Source organism: Orcinus orca, chromosome 15 (genome assembly GCF_937001465.1).
Source record: "Orcinus orca chromosome 15, mOrcOrc1.1, whole genome shotgun sequence".
Classification (NCBI taxonomy): Eukaryota; Metazoa; Chordata; class Mammalia; order Artiodactyla; family Delphinidae; genus Orcinus; species Orcinus orca.
Window position 1 is genome coordinate 49733831 of NC_064573.1, and position 16847 is coordinate 49750677.

At 44.4% G+C, this 16847-nt stretch overlaps 1 protein-coding gene across 7 annotated transcripts in view; it reads left to right on the forward strand.

Annotated features, from left to right (window-relative positions):
* The window catches only part of ANKRD29 (ankyrin repeat domain 29), a 44368-nt gene that overhangs the window by 22866 nt on the left and 4655 nt on the right, over positions 1–16847 (forward strand). For 6 of the 7 annotated variants that reach the window (XM_004273752.3, XM_049698135.1, XM_049698134.1 and 3 more), the window contains 4 exons: positions 2373–2471; positions 10252–10350; positions 11956–12051; positions 14282–14380. In XM_004273752.3, the coding sequence (XP_004273800.1) occupies positions 2373–2471; positions 10252–10350; positions 11956–12051; positions 14282–14380 (393 nt within the window). The remainder of the gene's footprint in view (positions 1–2372; positions 2472–10251; positions 10351–11955; positions 12052–14281; positions 14381–16847) is intronic. The other variant, XM_033435321.2, reaches the window with a different exon arrangement.

Genomic DNA, 16847 nt, shown 5'->3' on the forward strand with positions numbered 1-16847 from the left:
AAAATAAAATATGGGGAGATAAAGTGACTTGACAGTCTCATGGTGAAGAGTGGAAGAATTCCTGCTTCCATTTGTCTAGGAACCATATTTTAGGCTATTGTACCACTAGACATGAGCCCTATGCCCAGGGGTGCTATACTTTCATAGACATGTAATGAGATGTGTAGGTGTGAACTTTTCCATTTGAACACCGTTTCCAGAGTTTGCACAGATACCTCTGACAAATCACCAGCCTCTTTCCATAGAAACTAGCCTTAGGCTTTGCACTTCAAAATCTGTTACCACTCTGTGAACCTGTAGCATTCCTGGTTCAGTGACTAAACTACTTGATTGTGGTCTGAAGGAATGATTCTCAACTCTGGCTGTCCATTAGAACCAGGGAGCATTAAAAAAAATTCCACTTCCTGGGCCCACCCCTGACCAACTAAACTGGAGTCTCTGAGGGCAGCTTGGGCAACAGGTGGTTCTGACATGTGGCCACATCTGAGAAACAGGGGTCTGCAGCTCTGTATTTCTTCAACTGTATATAGTGAAGTTGTATCTGAGAGTGTGTATGAGTATATGTATGTGCAGGTTGAATAGGAAGAGCCCCTGTCTTTGGAAAAGGAAAATGGGTTATTGTTTTCATAGCATTACCATTAATAGTCAGCAATCCAAATTGACTGTGGGTATAGATTTTGTACTGTTAGATAACATTCTTCCATAAGGCTCCTTGAAGCAACACTTAATTTTAGAAATGTAGAGTTTGGGGAGATCCCATTCCCATGGTAAATTCCTCTCTGTTATAAGGTAACCTAGAAATTTCATGCACCAGAACTTCCATTTTGTATTAAGACTTTTACCCTTACCTAAACAGTCCAAATATAAATGTTTCCATTAAAAACAGTTGAAATACAGGGCAGGGGGCAGGGAGTGTCAATGATTCTTGAAAACTTCTAGGAACAGAAATGTGTGACGCACAGTAAAAAAAAAAAATCCAATGCATGGAGATCCGTTTTGGAAAATTCCTAAGAGTTATCAGCTGCTAAGGGCAGGGAAGACTTTCTGTGGCAACACAGTAAGGAACAGCTGAAAATTGTATCCCCATATCAAACATTTGCTTAAAAATCTGTACAGGCTGAGACTTCCCTGGCGGTCCAGTGGTTAAGACTCCGAGCTTCCACTGCAGGGGTGCGGGTTTGATCCCTGGTCAGGGAACTAGGATCCCACATGCTGAGTGGCACGGCCAAAAACAAAGAAAGAATCTGTACAGGCTGATTACTTTTTTAATGATTGCGTTGAGGGCAGTCTGGCAGCTCAGCTGACCCCCACTGGAAATTCAGCACCCTCTGCCTGGTTGGACTTGTAGGGAAGGTACTTTGATCCTGTGGTTAATGTTCCTGACTGTGAGGGGTGGTAATTAGCTGGGTTAAGTAGTTTTCCACTTAGGTCTGAAAGTAATGAGGCTCACTCTGTCCTGTGAATGCTGCCTGTGTGAAGTAAGCACCTGGACAGGAGGTGTGCTCTCGACTGACCGATGTACTTGCTGAAATTAACCAATGATACGTCTTCAAGATAAAAGAAACACCCAAAAGATGTACAGGCCCAGTTAAAAAGAAAACTAAAGAAAATTGGAAACAAGCACTTGCTTTGGGCTTTTTATGCACGACTGCTTAGTTGTGTGTATAGGTATTGTTGGCGTCTGCCGGGCTGGCATGGAGAGAATTCATGGACATTCTTACCAGGGTGGGTATTCTGGAAGCATCTTGTGTTTTAAAGCTTAGAGGAACTGCATGTTGGGAGAACATGGATAAGGGAGCACGAAAGAGAAAGGAGTAGGGAATATCTAATTAAAAGGATACTTTTCTTTCCCAATTCATTAGAGCACAGAAAATAGATTTGAGGGATTTCTTTTTTGTTTTCTATTAACAGATTTTTTTGTTTGTTTTTTAATGAACACTTAAGCTCTCAGTGACAAAAGGACTGCAATGGAAAATTGTATTAAATGTGTATGTTTTTTAAATCTAAATACAAGAGGGTGGACTCTGAGATCATGCAACAAAAGCAGAAGGCAGCTAACGAGAAACCTATGCAGACAGAGGAAAATGATTATTTGGAAAACCTGAGTTTTCCAGCTAGATGTACCATAAGCTGTATGATCAAGATTTTATAGAGTGAACAGTCATTACATATGTCGTAACTCATCCTTATACAACTGTCTATTTTAAACTTTACCTTTCAGCCTGACTTAGTGTGATGTTTTAGAATGGTTCTTCAATGAAGAAAACGCCACACATGTTAAAAGGGGGGGAGGGGAGGAAATAAAAATCTAATTTCTTTTATAATAAATGTGAAAGATGACTTGTTAACACTTTCAATTTGCTATCTGTCAGGATGGAGCCACCGCACTCTTCCTAGCTGCCCAAGGTGGTTATTTGGATGTGATTCGATTACTGTTGTCCTCAGGAGCAAAGGTCAACCAGCCGAGGCAGGTAATGTTTGCGCGTGCGCATGGGGCGGTAGGCGGGGCGGTCCTGCGGTCCTGCGGCAGCACGTGCCTAAGATAACTAGTCAACACTGGGCGTCTCTAAACCCTTTTGCCTCTGGGTAAAAGTTCATCTTTGATTAGGGTTTTCCCTGTTCTTTGCCTTGGGCTCACCCGAAAGCCTATGAAATCAGGCTGATACCACTATTCAGGATGTTTGCCGTCTGAGGACAAGTACAGACTCTGCCATCTCCTGTTCAAATAAATGATGGCTGTACTGGGGTCAGGAGAGTAGGCTAGCCTGGGACATAGGTAAGTAGAGGCGGGTCAGGTAGCCTTGCCCTTGCTCAGTCTCTCTGTTGATATGCTGCCTTATCTCTTACCCACCACTTCTTGTGCTGAGCCAAAGAGGAGTCCATGTTCTTGGAATCATTACTGGGTTCTGCACCTTCATCTCTCACCATTACAACACCACTGAGACTTCATTTACCAAAAGAAGTTGTTATCTGGCAAATCCATTAACTGATACTTAAAGGAACAGGACTACAAGGTAATACAGGCCACATTTATAAATGGTAAAGAACCATCCAAATGTAAGGTATTATAATTAGCCTCTCATAACTATTTCTGCACTAATCCATTTGTTTTTAACGAAACATTTCAGATTAAGGTAACAGTACTTTAAAGGTAGTTTTCTAGGGAAAAGTCAAGCTGATAACTTACCAGTAAATGACATGCAGGCAGATTCCCACTGTCATGTGGCCTGATATGGGAAGACCTGTATTCTCGTTAGTGAATAGCTATAGGAACCTTAAGGTCGGCCTGAGCTCTTGGCCACAGGCTTCTTCAGACTTTAGAAATCCAAGTGCATAAGGAACGTGAGAAAAGAAAGAGCCTTTGGGCAAAGTGGATTGGAGGTCAGGAATCCTGAGTTTTAGATCCAACTCTGCCACTAACTAGCTGTGTGGTTTTGAACAAGTAAATGAACCTCTCTGGACCTCTGTTACTTTATCTGAAAATTAGAAGGCTGGACAAAATGATCCTGATAATATCTTCAAGTTCCCAAATTTTGATAATTGTTTTATTAAATGTTCACTCTGTATTTCTTGAGCACTTGTCATGTGACAGACACTGCTATGAATATAAGATCATAATTTTAGAATTTTAAAGATGTTCTTAGGTTTGGATGGCCCCAGTAATACTCCTGGGAAAGGATGCTTTTAGAAAAAAATAGCACTTCCATACCTTCCAATGTTGACATTTGGGAATTGGAATTTAGGATTTTCTTGTTGGTCCTTCTTATTTCGAAATCATTGATTGATTCTGAATCAGAGTCTTCATTTTTGAAAATTAATGAAAGGAATTTATTTTAGATTGCTTAAGTTTGATTTGGAGGCCATTATTGAGGGTACCACTGCGAATTTAGAAATGAGAGATTATCGAGATGGTCCAGTCTCTCTGTACATCTGGCACTCCAAAAACTCTGGTTGTAAAGATGCATTATTTGTATGCCTAAGGTACTGTTTGTAAAAAACCAAGTTGACATAAGAGATCATATTTCAAATGTTGCCTGAATTATGTCCATTTAACCCTAAATTGAGTAGTGTGATGGCATTAAAGCCAAGAAGTTGAAGAGTAAGCCATCAGGGCTTCCCTGGTGGCACAGTGATTGAGAGTCTGCCTGCCGATGCAAGGGAAACGGGTTCGTGCCCCGGTCCGGGAAGATCCCACATGCCGCGGAGCGGCTGGGCCCGTGAGCCATGGCCGCTGAGCCTGCGCGTCCGGAGCCTGTGCTCCGCAACGGGAGAAGCCACAACAGTGAGAGGCCCGCGTACCGCAAAAAAAAAAAAAAAAAAGAGTGAGCCATCAGTGCCGTGGTAGCCACAACACGCCACAGCTGTATTTCATCCCTCAGGAGTGAGGATAACCTGGGCGAAGTGGGCGACCCAGCCTGGGAACGGGAGGAGCCCACCCTTAGGTCAAGGAGCAAGTGACATGCTCTTCCAACAACTACATCTAATGCAACTGTTTGGAATTGTGAGTGTCCAGATCTGAAAAGATTGTTATTTAGGGAGAGGTGTTTTATAAAATATGAATTGCTTTAGGGGGGAAAGTGATGAAATTTTTCCTTTTCATAGAGTGCCAGTAACCCCTTTGTACCCTCACACCATAATCTTTTTACTACCACAAGCTTATAGTTAAAGGTGATCTAGCTAGGTCAGACTAGTCCAAGTTCTGTCTTCTGTAAAAGAGTAAACTTTGCATATTTAATTCCATTCCAAGAAAACAAGAAGTGTCAGAAATACAGCAAAAGTGCTATCAACCCCAACTGACTTTGTCACAAGTTATGAAGAGGTTAAAAAAAAAAGTCTAATTAAAAGTTTCCATTAAAATGGCCTGTACGTGGTAGACGGTTATATAGGTAGGACATTTGGAAGCCAATGTTTTATTCTGAAATCTCAGCTGCCACATTGAATCACTGTCAGAAAATTCTTGGATTTACAAAATAAGGACAAAGATATTTGCCTGGTTTAATTTCTTAATATTTTTAGATAAATCTGATTTCTAATTTTTGCTTCGCCATTCCAAGGAGTCCTGACATTTTATGGTACACTGTGCCAGGATGTGAATGAAGCTGCATTGAAATTATTCAGCTAACATTTGATCTGAGCTTCAGGGAACCTGAACGGTAGCAGAAATGACTTTTCCTTGTAATTCTATCACTGAAGAACTAACTGAAAACCTTCTTAGTACTCTTGGAGAAGGAATCCTATGCATAGAGCAAGCCATAGGCAGATTTTGGAATGACTAATTTCTTTTTTTTTTCTTTCTTTCTTTTTAATTTTTTATCCCTGGAAAGACTAAATTACTGTTTTGAAACTTGAAAATTTTCCCTTCTAAGCTGTCCTGAATAAAGAGGTCAAGAGTCACAGACATAATTGAAATCCACAGTCATTTAAAACCTCATTTTCAGTTCTATGTGTCCTCACCAAGTGGAGTTGATGTGACTCAAACCTTTTTAATCACTAGCTGAGATGGCTAGTTAGTCTGTTTTCCTACCAACAAAATGCTTTGACATATACTTTTTCCAACTCAACTCACGCAGCCCATTAACGTGATGCTTTTATAGAGTGGCGAAGGTCGGGCTCTGTTTACCTGGGGCTGAGGTTGGCCAGTCATCACTCATCTCTGTCTAGTCCTCTTAATATGCTAATCAGCATTTCTTTGAAGCCTGACCGAAACGCCATCTTATAAAATGCCTTCTCTATCAGAAGCCTTGGTTTGGACTTGTATGCAGATATGCTGGGACCCAGACAGTATCCTTTCTCCCAGGTTGTAAGCTTGGAGGGCAACCCAGTGGTGGGCAACGGGCAACATAGAGTCAGCAGATGGGTGCAGTGTCCTGAGGGTTCCGAGAAGGGAGCGGACCACAGTAGGGAGGCCCTGCTGCTTGCATGCCCTCTACTCTCAGAAAAGCCACGTTGACCGCCAGAGGACACCCTGTGGCCTGGGCAGAGTGCCCATAAGGCCTGGAAGGCTGCAGGGCATGGTGATCAGTGCCTGGGAACTGGAACAAGGCTCCGATACAGGGCCCGGGCTCCTGAGCAGGACAGGAGGATTCTAAGAGCCAGCTAGGAAGCCAGAGCCACGTCTTGGGGCTGGGACTGCGGATGGGGGAAGTGAGCAACTTGGTAGTTACAGGGATATGGATAAGAAAATGAAACACAGTCCCAGTTTTGCTCATGAACTGTATGACCTTGAACAAATCGCTTTGTCTCCCTGAATCTCATTTTTTTCATCTGTAAAACCATGATAATGATGGTACCTTTGCTACAGGAATACTGTGAGAATTTAAAAAATAAATAATCCCTGCAAAACTCTTCATGCAGTGGCCAGTAAAAACCGAGTACCTAGTAAATGTTAGGTATGTTATTATCATTTCTATTCCATCCAGGCCTTCCTGGAATAGAAAACCCATCAGAAATCAAGGCTGCTCTCTTTCCCTCGTAAGCCAAGTTGTCTCTGTCATCTCAAAGTCCCTTCTTTCCTCTCTTTCTCTCTCCCTACTCCTTTTCATTTTGATCAGCTTCCTCTGCCTACGTATCTTGTATGCGGTCCCCAAGTTTACAGCTCAGACTCCCAGACTCTTGGCGTAGCCATGTCACTGTCGCAGCTCATCCCTGCCCTCCAGGCCACAGTGGACTGGCTGGCCTGCCCATCCTCAGTCTGATCACTTGTGGCTGGGAGAATGGGTCAGGGTGTGGGCAATGCAGGCATCTAGTAACATCTTTTACAGATTCATTTGCTGGACCAAGGACACAGAGTAGAGGGACCCAGTACTGAGAAATGGGCTCCAGGGCTGGTAGCAAAGGTGTCTCCTATTGAACCCCCCTGTGTTACTGATGAGGTTCCTTATAATCTCTTGAACCCCCAACTTAGAATAGAATTGGTCCCCAGCACTTGCTGTCTGGCTCAAGCCTGCAGGTGAAGTAGCCTAAGTATAGGTACCGGAAGGCAGTAGAAGCAACGAGCTAGTGCCACTTAATACACTTATTGCCATGGGAGAGAATGGCTTTATGGTTTTAATTCTTTTTTCTAAATCATCTTTAGGAGCCTAAATAAGACCAAATAAAATTTAGTCTCTAATACAAGTCACATCATATACTCCATCTCATGCTGTGACCTCTCTATAAAAATATATTAGAAGAGACTTGAAAATATTATCTCAAATGGAATGAGGGAATAACAGAGCTGGAAGGAACTGCAAAAGTCCCCTATTTAACCATCCATCAGGAACTAGAAGCTGATTGGGAATCAGCCACTGTCAGGCCTCTCCTGGCGTGGGGAACTCATTACTACCTCATCAGCTCATTTAGTCTTTAACCAGCCCTCCTTATCATTCCTTTCTTACATGGAGCCAGTGTACCACTTGGTATGCAAAATAAATTTTTTTCCGCTTGTTATGCACACAAATAGTAAACAACAGCTGTCATAACCCCGGTGAATCCCATCTTCTTCAAGCAAAGTGTTCTATTTCTTTAAAAAAAAAAAAGTGCAGCTGAGATTGTAACTTCTACTTCATGACAATTTCTTTGATTTAATATACTTTGAAACTGTATATTTTTGTCAAGAAGTATTTTAAAACTTACGTAAATATTTTCAGACGTTTTTCCTACTCCGATTCTCTCCAAAGCTCTACAAAAAAGAAGCTAAATCGACTGAATTGCCCTCATTTTTATTATGAAGCCATCTTCACAATGAAGAAGCTGACTATTGTAATAGAAGGAAAATATATGACAAGGCAGAAATTGAGGTGTACGGAAGAGGAAAACCTGTCCTCTTCACAAACTAGATAATCAACTGATAAGTAATTGGATCTGACAAGAGTTCTCTAATTCACATTCAACTTCCTGGGTTCAAAAATCAGCTTTGGAGAAGTAAGCACCGGTAAGGAAATACACAGGTTTCTCCCAAATCTCATTTTCCCAATCGTTCCTACCTGCTCTATCAGTTATCTCACAGGGTAACTGGGAGAATCAAATTAAATAAAGCACATGGAATGCTTTGTAGACAAAAGTACAAATTAAATTACTTACTGCTTTTCATGATAAATAATATTGAGATCCATTTTCTAAGCATCTGTTGGCCACTCCTTGTGCTTAGCACATTTCTGTATGTTTTCTCCTTCACAAGTATCTCTGTGAGGCTAATGTTTTTGCAGAAGGGGACGATGAGGCTCAGAGGGATTTCCCTAAGGTCTCACAACCAGGAAGTGGTGACTTTTTTTTCCCCCTACTATGACTATTGCAATTAAGGTGATAACATTTGATAAAATATAGAAACATTACTGTTATAATATAATAGTTGTTGCTGATATAGCACCTCTCAGCACTTTCCCACATAGTAGTGTCAATTAATAGAATTTAAAAACAACCAAACCCTTGGAAAGCACGGGGAACAGCCTGCTGGCTGCCTTTCCTTGCCTGCCCTCTGGCGGCGATGACAAAGAACAGATGAACCCAGAGCGGGCAGAAGGGGAAAGTGCATCCGCATCTGAGCCCAGGAAAATCCTTTGTGGAGCCCAGACCCTCTGTCCGGTCTCCCAGGGCCCTGCCCACAGCCTTTGGGCTGTAGCCAGCTGGATTTCCCCCGGATCCTTCTAGGCTCCTGATTTGCCATCACCCCACTCAAAGGTCTTGGTCCTCTGTCCCTTTGCCAGGACAGCAGTGGGCAGTGACCCTGCTCCTGCTGCAGGTGGTACACTGGAGCTGAAATGATATCCTCCAGCAGAAAGTGAAACTTTAGCTTCTGTACCTGAATCATCTTGCTCTCAGCCCACAGTCCCACTGATGAATAATTCAGTCTTACATGACTAAGGCAGTCTCTTTGGGTCCCATTACCTTAATTGCGTTTGAGGTTAAGGTTAGTCAGTTCTGGGTTCTCCCTCTTCCTGACCTTCTCTCCAGGTGACCCAAGTTCTCAGAGGTCAGACCCTGGCATTGGAGTTGGGATGGGGATGCTCGTGTCTGCTCCTTGTGCTGGCTTGTCAGCCTCCCTGGTCCCTGAGCATCCTGTATTGGTCCCCAAAGGCGCAGCTCGTCCACCATATGTGGGCCCTGCCGTCATCTATGTCCCTGACGTCCCGTGGCCTTATCTCCCCAACCCAGGCTTACTCCAGGCCACTGGTCAGCCAGCAGTTCTGATTTCCTTCAGGCAGGCAGGCAGGGACTCCTGGGGGGATGTGGGCCCGGGGTATTGGGAGCGTGTCCAACATGGGTCCAGACGGCTCCCACGGCCGTTTCTCTTCTACCTGTGAGGCACCGGCCGAGCGCAGAGCTCCTTAGGGGGCTTGCAGTGTTCCTGGGTTTCATTCCAAGAACAGGAGAAAATCCTTTCCTATCTGGAATTCACTATAATTTATCTGGGTGTTTCTAGCACCCTAGCTTACCCAACCCAGATTCAACCCAGAGCAGGAGGAAAACATAGACTCTCATGACCCTGCCTCCCCCATTCCTCTCTAGTGCCTCCCTCCTGCACTAGAAGGGTTTTCTAGTTTCCTTTCTGTCCAGCAGGAACCACCCTCCTTGCTGTCAACTCCTTCCCTGTCCCCTGGATGTTTCACTTCTTCTTCTCTGGAGCAACATACCTCAGCTTCATGGCTCAGTGTGCACAGAAAAAGGGTCACTGGGCACACAATACACAGCAGGCTTTACCAAAACTATCAATCTGCTGTAGCTGGGCACTGTGCGGCAGCCCCCAGAAGACACAGTATCACATCCTGCATAAAATTATGGTCCCTGAGAATGACATGGCTTGGAGGGATTCTGGACACAAGAGCAGAGTGGGAGCAATGTCTTTAGCTTTCTGACCCTCAGACCGGCCTCAGAGGAACTCGCCCCCTCTCCTGTAGGAATGAGGGGGCCCCACGAAGCAGGGTGTGTTGTGTGAACCCACCCGTAAAGCAAACAGGCAGAGTCTGGGCAAAATAAGGACAGGCTGGCCTCTCCCCGGGTTTGTCGAATTTGGTTCTGCTTGGTATGCCTGCAACACAGCCGCTTCCCACGCGTGTTCCCTGGAGCCCCGCAGCACACTCGGCCGTGAAAGGTCCTGCCGTGCAATGGCTTTTATAAGCCAAGATCTGAATACTGGCACTTACCCAAGTAGTCCGGGCACTGCCCAATGCCAGCCTACTTACGTGGGTCAGAATCACCCTCGTCGTGGGCCGTTGGGAGCCCTCCCTGGGGCGTAACCCGCCATCCCGTGGATGCTGTGTCCTCTCCCCGCAGGACGGCACGGCGCCGCTGTGGATCGCGTCGCAGATGGGCCACAGCGAGGTGGTACGTGTGATGCTGCTGCGCGGAGCCGACCGCGACGCCGCCCGCCACGTGAGTGCGAGGACCGCCGCGCGCGCGCGCGGGCTCGGATGGGGACGTCTTCCATTGAAGCCTTGACCTCCGAGTTTAACTCAACTGAAACGTGCGGAGGAGACGCAGTTTTATTCTGTCTCTTCCTCACCGGGGTTTTCTCCCAACCTCCGCCTGCTCTTCAGCAGGAAAACAAGGGAAAGGTCTGAATCAGTTGAAACCTAGCAACTGCTGCTCAGTCCCTCTAAGGGGAAAATATTGAATTCCTTGAGCTCCTCCTCCACCTGGGCTGACCTCTGGATGACCCGGGAGGACCAGGTAGGAGACTCAGGCCTCGGCTGCCCTTGGGGATGTGTCCGCCGGCGGCTGCTGGTCTGCCTGGTGCTGCGCCTCCTGTTGGCCTCCAGGCCACAGTGCAGCTGGCTCGCGGAGTCTGTGGTTTGGGGTCCTCGGTGCCCCGGCTCCCCGAGCTGCAGACCCCCGCACCACATCCCCCATCGGCCTCCACTTAGCCTCTGTTGGGGTCACTTCATTTTTTTTTTTTTTTTACAGTATCTGGCCTTTTTGCCCTTAATATTACCTTGCCTGTGTGACCCACCTCCACTCTCCCAAGTCTGAGCCCACAAAGGGGGAAACCAAAATACACATTCCTGACCACTTCTCTGTCCTCTCTTCCACTCTCTCTTTTTTCCTTCCCACAGTCTCTGAAGTCAGAAAGGAAAAATCCTCTATTCTCATCTTCCTCCTGATTCCAGCTAAACCTTTAGAGCAGCCTGGGGTGTTTCCTTTACTACAGGAGAACTCTGTGAGCAAAATCCTCCAAATACAGAAATTGATGCGTGAAAGTAGGAGGAAGGGGGAATTGGAAAATCTCTTCTCAGGCCAGAAAAGGATGACAGAGCTTAATATTAATTTTTGAACTTGTCTTTTCATTCTTTTTTTAACAGATTTCAATCTATCCCCTTCTTACTCTCCCCCCATCACCACTACCACAGGTAGGCAGGTACCCAGGACAGACTAGAGCAAGGCTGTATACACGGGAAGGCAAAAAGAAAAGCAATTTAAAATTTTAAAACAGTAGATACAGTTCAACAATTATTTAAATCATTAAAAACAGTTCAACTGGGAATTCCCTGGCGGTCCAGTGGTTAGGACTCCACACTTCTACTGCCAAGGGCACAGGTTCAATCCTTGGCAGGAAACTAAGATCCCACAAGCCGCACAGTGAAAAATACTTTAAAAAAAAAGTTCAACAATTAATTTCTAAGTCATGAACTGCAGAGAATGCCTCTTTAGTCCATCTGTGTTCTAAAAATATCCTCCTGAAATTCCCCTTGTTCCTGTACCCAATATTCTAAGGGACTAGAAGACCATGAATTCCCAGATGGCAGGGTTTGAAGATAATGTAATAAGTCACATATTTTGTGTGGTATTCTTTCACGCAGAATTAACTGTTTAATATGCTCTAAAATGATTTTAGATTAAGAGACGTTGCAGGCCTCTGCTTTAGTTTACACATTTTGCCTCCTTCTGACAAGCACATTCCCAGTTCTCAACCAACATTTCATTATTATCCAACACACACATATGTTAATAATCAACTTTTCTTTTCCTCTCTCTGTAAAGGATGGTACAACAGCATTACTGAAGGCAGCCAACAAAGGGTATAATGATGTCATAAAAGAGTTGCTGAAATTCTCACCCACCCTCGGTATTTTGAAGGTAAGACCTACAGAGAAAATTTTACCAACTGTAAAAGAGAGAGGATAGAAATTTAAGAAGTCCACACTGGGGACTGCAGTGGAATCTGGGTACCATTTGCATGGTTAGTTGTGTTACTGAGAGAACATGCCTACAACTTATCCATGTTAGAGATTCCCAGGCACTGGTAGAAATGGGAAGGTAATAAAAAGAGTGAACCGGAGTCTGTAGGTACCTAGTTTTCTAGGGGGAAAAAAATTAAACAATGGTACTGAAATTGCTAAATTGGAAATCACCCATATTGATATATCATTGGAAGATTTGTGAAATCCTCCACAAATGAAACACGTGATTTGTGTCCCAGAAAACATGAGGGATAGGAACTCACATTCCTTCTCTTCATTATCTGGGGCAAAGAACCACATCGTTACCTTAGGTGGAATGATATAAGCCTCAAACATCTGGACACGTCAGAGAATGTGTCATTCTGGAGGGCTGCGTCTTCCAGAAAGCAGAGCCCCGAAACTCCTTTTTTAAGTTGTAATCATTTTGGATTAAAATATTCCTCAACTAGAGTATCTACCAGAGGTTGGCAGTCTTTTTCAATAAAGGACCAGGTAACAAATATTTTAGTCTTTGTGGGCTGTACAGTCTGTGTTGGAACCGCTCCACTCAGCCATTGTAGAAAGCAGGCAGCCGTAGAAAATACGGCAACAGCAAAAAGTATGCCTGCATCCAATCAGACTTTATTTATGGATGTTGTAGTTCTAAAATTTTATATTTTTACGTGTCACAAAATAGTCTTCTTTTTTAAATTTTAAAATGCTGAGCTCATCAGGATGTAGAAAAACAGGCGGGGCAGGGATAGGGGGGAGTTAGATTTGTCCTGCGGGCTGTAGTTTGCTGACTCCTGGTATACACTCTAGTGTTTTGTTAAATAGAGGACACCAAACCTGTTCTAACCTTGGGACAGTAGTTTAGCACTTTTTTGGATTTATTGATGTATCTGAAGTCTACTTGCCCTTTAGATGCCTTCTGTCTGTTCTTTATGGGTTTAGGCTCCGTTGTTGCTGTCAGCTGATATGGAGCTGCTGTTGGTATGCCGTTCTCTCTTGCCCCAGTGAGCTAATTCTAATCTTCCATGAGCTTACGAGTCAAAAAAGCTGTACTTTGTACTTGTAAAACTTGATTGGCAAATAAGAATAAACAGTCTGTGAAAATGAGTTCTCTACGAATAAAAGAAACTAGCTCCAGAAATGGACTTTGCAATATCTGGTCGTGTTGCAGACAGCTTTTAGGCTTAGTTTTTTATTCTTAGCCACACTGCACTTCGGCAACACTGATAAGTTGGTTAAGATTTTGATAAGTGAAATATTACCAGATTAGTGTATTGCTGCACATGGCAAACATGGTGAAGCAAACAGGGAAAACGGCTACTTTGCTGGAGTTTTTCTCTGGGTATGATATTTAACGTGCCTACAAGATCAGAAAATGTTTTACGTATATATATGAAGTAGTTAATTTGAAAACTAAGCTTGCATTTAGGTACTATTCACAGACATATGTACCTTCTAGAACAGATGTCTTGTGACTGCCCATCGTTCTTATATTGGGTTTGTTATATTCTCTTTTCCCCTCCCAGAATCCAGCTACACGCTGCGCATAGCTGCTTCCTTATGTCAATAAATATTTGCAGTAAATTCCATAAAATGTCAGCAACCTATCCACTAGACCCCTCAGTACCCAGAAATGCTCCAACTCAGGGCTGGGGTCGGGGGTGGTCCTCAACGCACCTACTCTTACTCTTAAGCCGTGTAGCTCCCAGTCGCTCTCCTGCCCACCTGCGCGTGTGGAGTGTGTACAGCTGGGTTGACAACTCGGCCCATAGGTGAGCAGGCTATTCCTCCAGCCTTGCAGAAGTGTGCTCACCAAAAGCACAAAGACCTTAAGAAAAAAAATGTTTGACGTAGCATTGTTGTTTTTCCCACAGCAAGTTCTGATGCCTCTACAACGGACCAAGTGAGCATGAAATCATGTACACGCTGGGCAGATGCCTTATTTCACTTGCAAAAGGTTATTGGCAATATTTATACTGACCATACACGGTGTCCCTGAGGACACTGTACTAGGTGCTGATGTGACTTTGAAAAGGGAAGATAAGGATTAGCAAGGCTCTAGCATTACAGTCTCATCAGGCCGAGTGCTGATGGCTGTGAGCTCTCTCCTGACACACACTGTCCTTTTCTCCTAGAATGGGACCTCAGCACTCCATGTGGCAGTGCTCAGCGGAAATATTAAGGCAGTCGCGCTGCTCCTGGAAGCAGGGGCAGATCCAGCCCTGAGAAACAAGGTACCGTCTTAGTCATCTTTTCCCTCCATCGGGCGCCTGTGCAAAGAGATAAGGCGGCGTCTGCTGAAGCCAAGACAGCATCTTGGCTCCAGTCGCTCCTCATCCTTGGGCATAGTAAGGGCATAAAATGTTGTCATCATAGGTTATGAGTGAGCAGTACATTTGGACCCAGAGGACTATACTAAAACCCCTCTATTATCAGTGATTTTCAGGTAACAGTGGGGCAGGGGTAGGGGGCAGTGGTTGTGGGGAGTAAGGTTGTAAGTATTCTATCATCAGAGAAGTGTCCTAAAAATGTCAAAGTTCCGGTAGTTTAATCACCATCCTCCGTGAGTTGGATACTGGTACCTTGAGAATTGCCTGTGCTCCATTTGGTGACCTCATGGGGAAGATGTTGCTTTTTATATTGTTAACAGGACTTTGCCCCACAGTTCCAAAACCAACCCATATTTTTTTTAATTGAAGTATAGTTGAGCAAAACCAACCCATATTTTTTCATAGCTCAAAAATTTTCTTAGTTTTCAATTAAGCCAAACTTGGAGGTGGGAGGATGCCCAGTAACAAATGACTGTCATTGTATTTCCTCCTACTCAACATCTGCATAAGCAGTCACAAGTAGAGACTGGGGGTGGGAGAGTAGCCTAGGAAAGGTCTAGAGGAAGCACCCTGAAACTACTGACTTTTGAAGGAGGAAGTATGGTGGGGACTTATTAACAAGGGAGGGTATGAAAAGCAACTTTCACTTTATACTTAGATAGTGTTTGAATTTTTATAAGCATCTATTACTGTGTTAGATTTTATTAATAAAACCAAAATCATATAACATTTCATGATATTTTTAAAAGAAACTATTAAGAAGTGCAATTAGACAACATGCCAAGAGCCGCCACTTTTTCTCATTCCACTTAGCACGTGGAATTATTACTTCCCCAGTTCCTACCTTTGAACTACTTGAAGACAACATTTCTGTTTATTTCTTCCTGAGATACATGGGTTTGTTTTCCATTAGCTGGTCTGGCTGTGTGATGAGCCCGCCGAAATCACAATTGCTCTCTTATCTTTGCACCTTGGACACAGATGTCCTAAAAAGATCAGTCTTCGTTGCTAAGCCACCCAGTACTGAATTAAGGCAGTTTCTTTACATAGAAACTGAAAGATGCAATCCCTTGTGTGTCTCGTGGAATCTCAGCAATAATGGTTATGGGGAATTTCCAGTGACCAAAATGCTGGTCTTTGGAGTGTCTGTGTAGCTGCCTGTGTTGGAGTTTTATCCTGCAGAAGCCCTTGGAGAGCTGGGAGTAGCTGCCAGGAAGCTGCACGCCTGCACACCAGGCAGCCTGTAGAAGCCAGGCTCTTCAGAGGCAGCTCCAGAAGCAAGGGTGTTGGGATTCCAGCAGCCACTCAGGACTCTTGAGGGGGTATTCTTGACCTTTATTCATTCATCCAACAAACACTTATTGAGTGCCTGCTAGATGCCATGCACTGTGCTGTGAACATTGTCTATGGGGAGATAATAGTGAAAGAGATTCACATAGTGTCTGTCTTCATGGGGCTCAGAGTTTACTGGGGAATAAAGATAATTAAACAAGCAATTGCAACACACAGTGACAAGGGCTGTCAGCAGGAAGTGAAGAACGCTATCGAAGGCTTCCTGGAGAGAGTCACTTTTCAGCTAGTACAGAAGCACCCTTCTGCTCTAGGGGCTCCAGGACTTCTGCTCTGGGGCAGATGCCAGAGGAGAGGGTAACCAATGGCCCAGTACCTCTCCCCACACCGTAGCCATCCCCATGGGTGTGGGGATCCCATGTTCCTGATACCCTCAACTGAGGACTCAGAACACATCTTCTCCCAGGAGCAGTGGGGACAGAGAGCGGTGTGATGCCGTGGGTCATGAGTATGGACTTATGGTCCTGCTCCATAATGAATAAGATGGCCTTTAGGAGCTAGCCTGGGCGCTAGCCGTCATAACCTGAGCAACTTGAGAATTCAGTGGGAACTCTCCTGAGAGAGGAGTGAGACCAGGTTTTTAAAACTATATGGATGACACACAGAGCAGTGATGTGATTGACCGAAGCAATACAGTTTGAGAGTATAAAGCCTATTTTAATGGTAATGGATATGGACATTCATGGAGATGGTCACACACACCATAACTTAACAAGCTTGTAGACAGAGGTGCAGCTTCTTAGATCCACTCCTCTTCCTGACTGTAGAGGATCCTCTGGCTACCTGCCAGCCTGTCACCAAGGACCAGTAACCGATGCAAAACAGTTAGTTCTTCTTGAGGGTACTCTGAGACTGGATGGTGCTCAGGTCCATTCTCCAGGAGCATTATTCTCAGCCCCAGGCATTAGGCCTCTACAACATCTGCTCCTGCAGGAACTAAGCTAATACTAGACTTAACCCCACAGAGGGGTCTCTGGTCTAAGGCAGCATCGAATAGCACCTCTTGTTAGAGTCAGTCCAG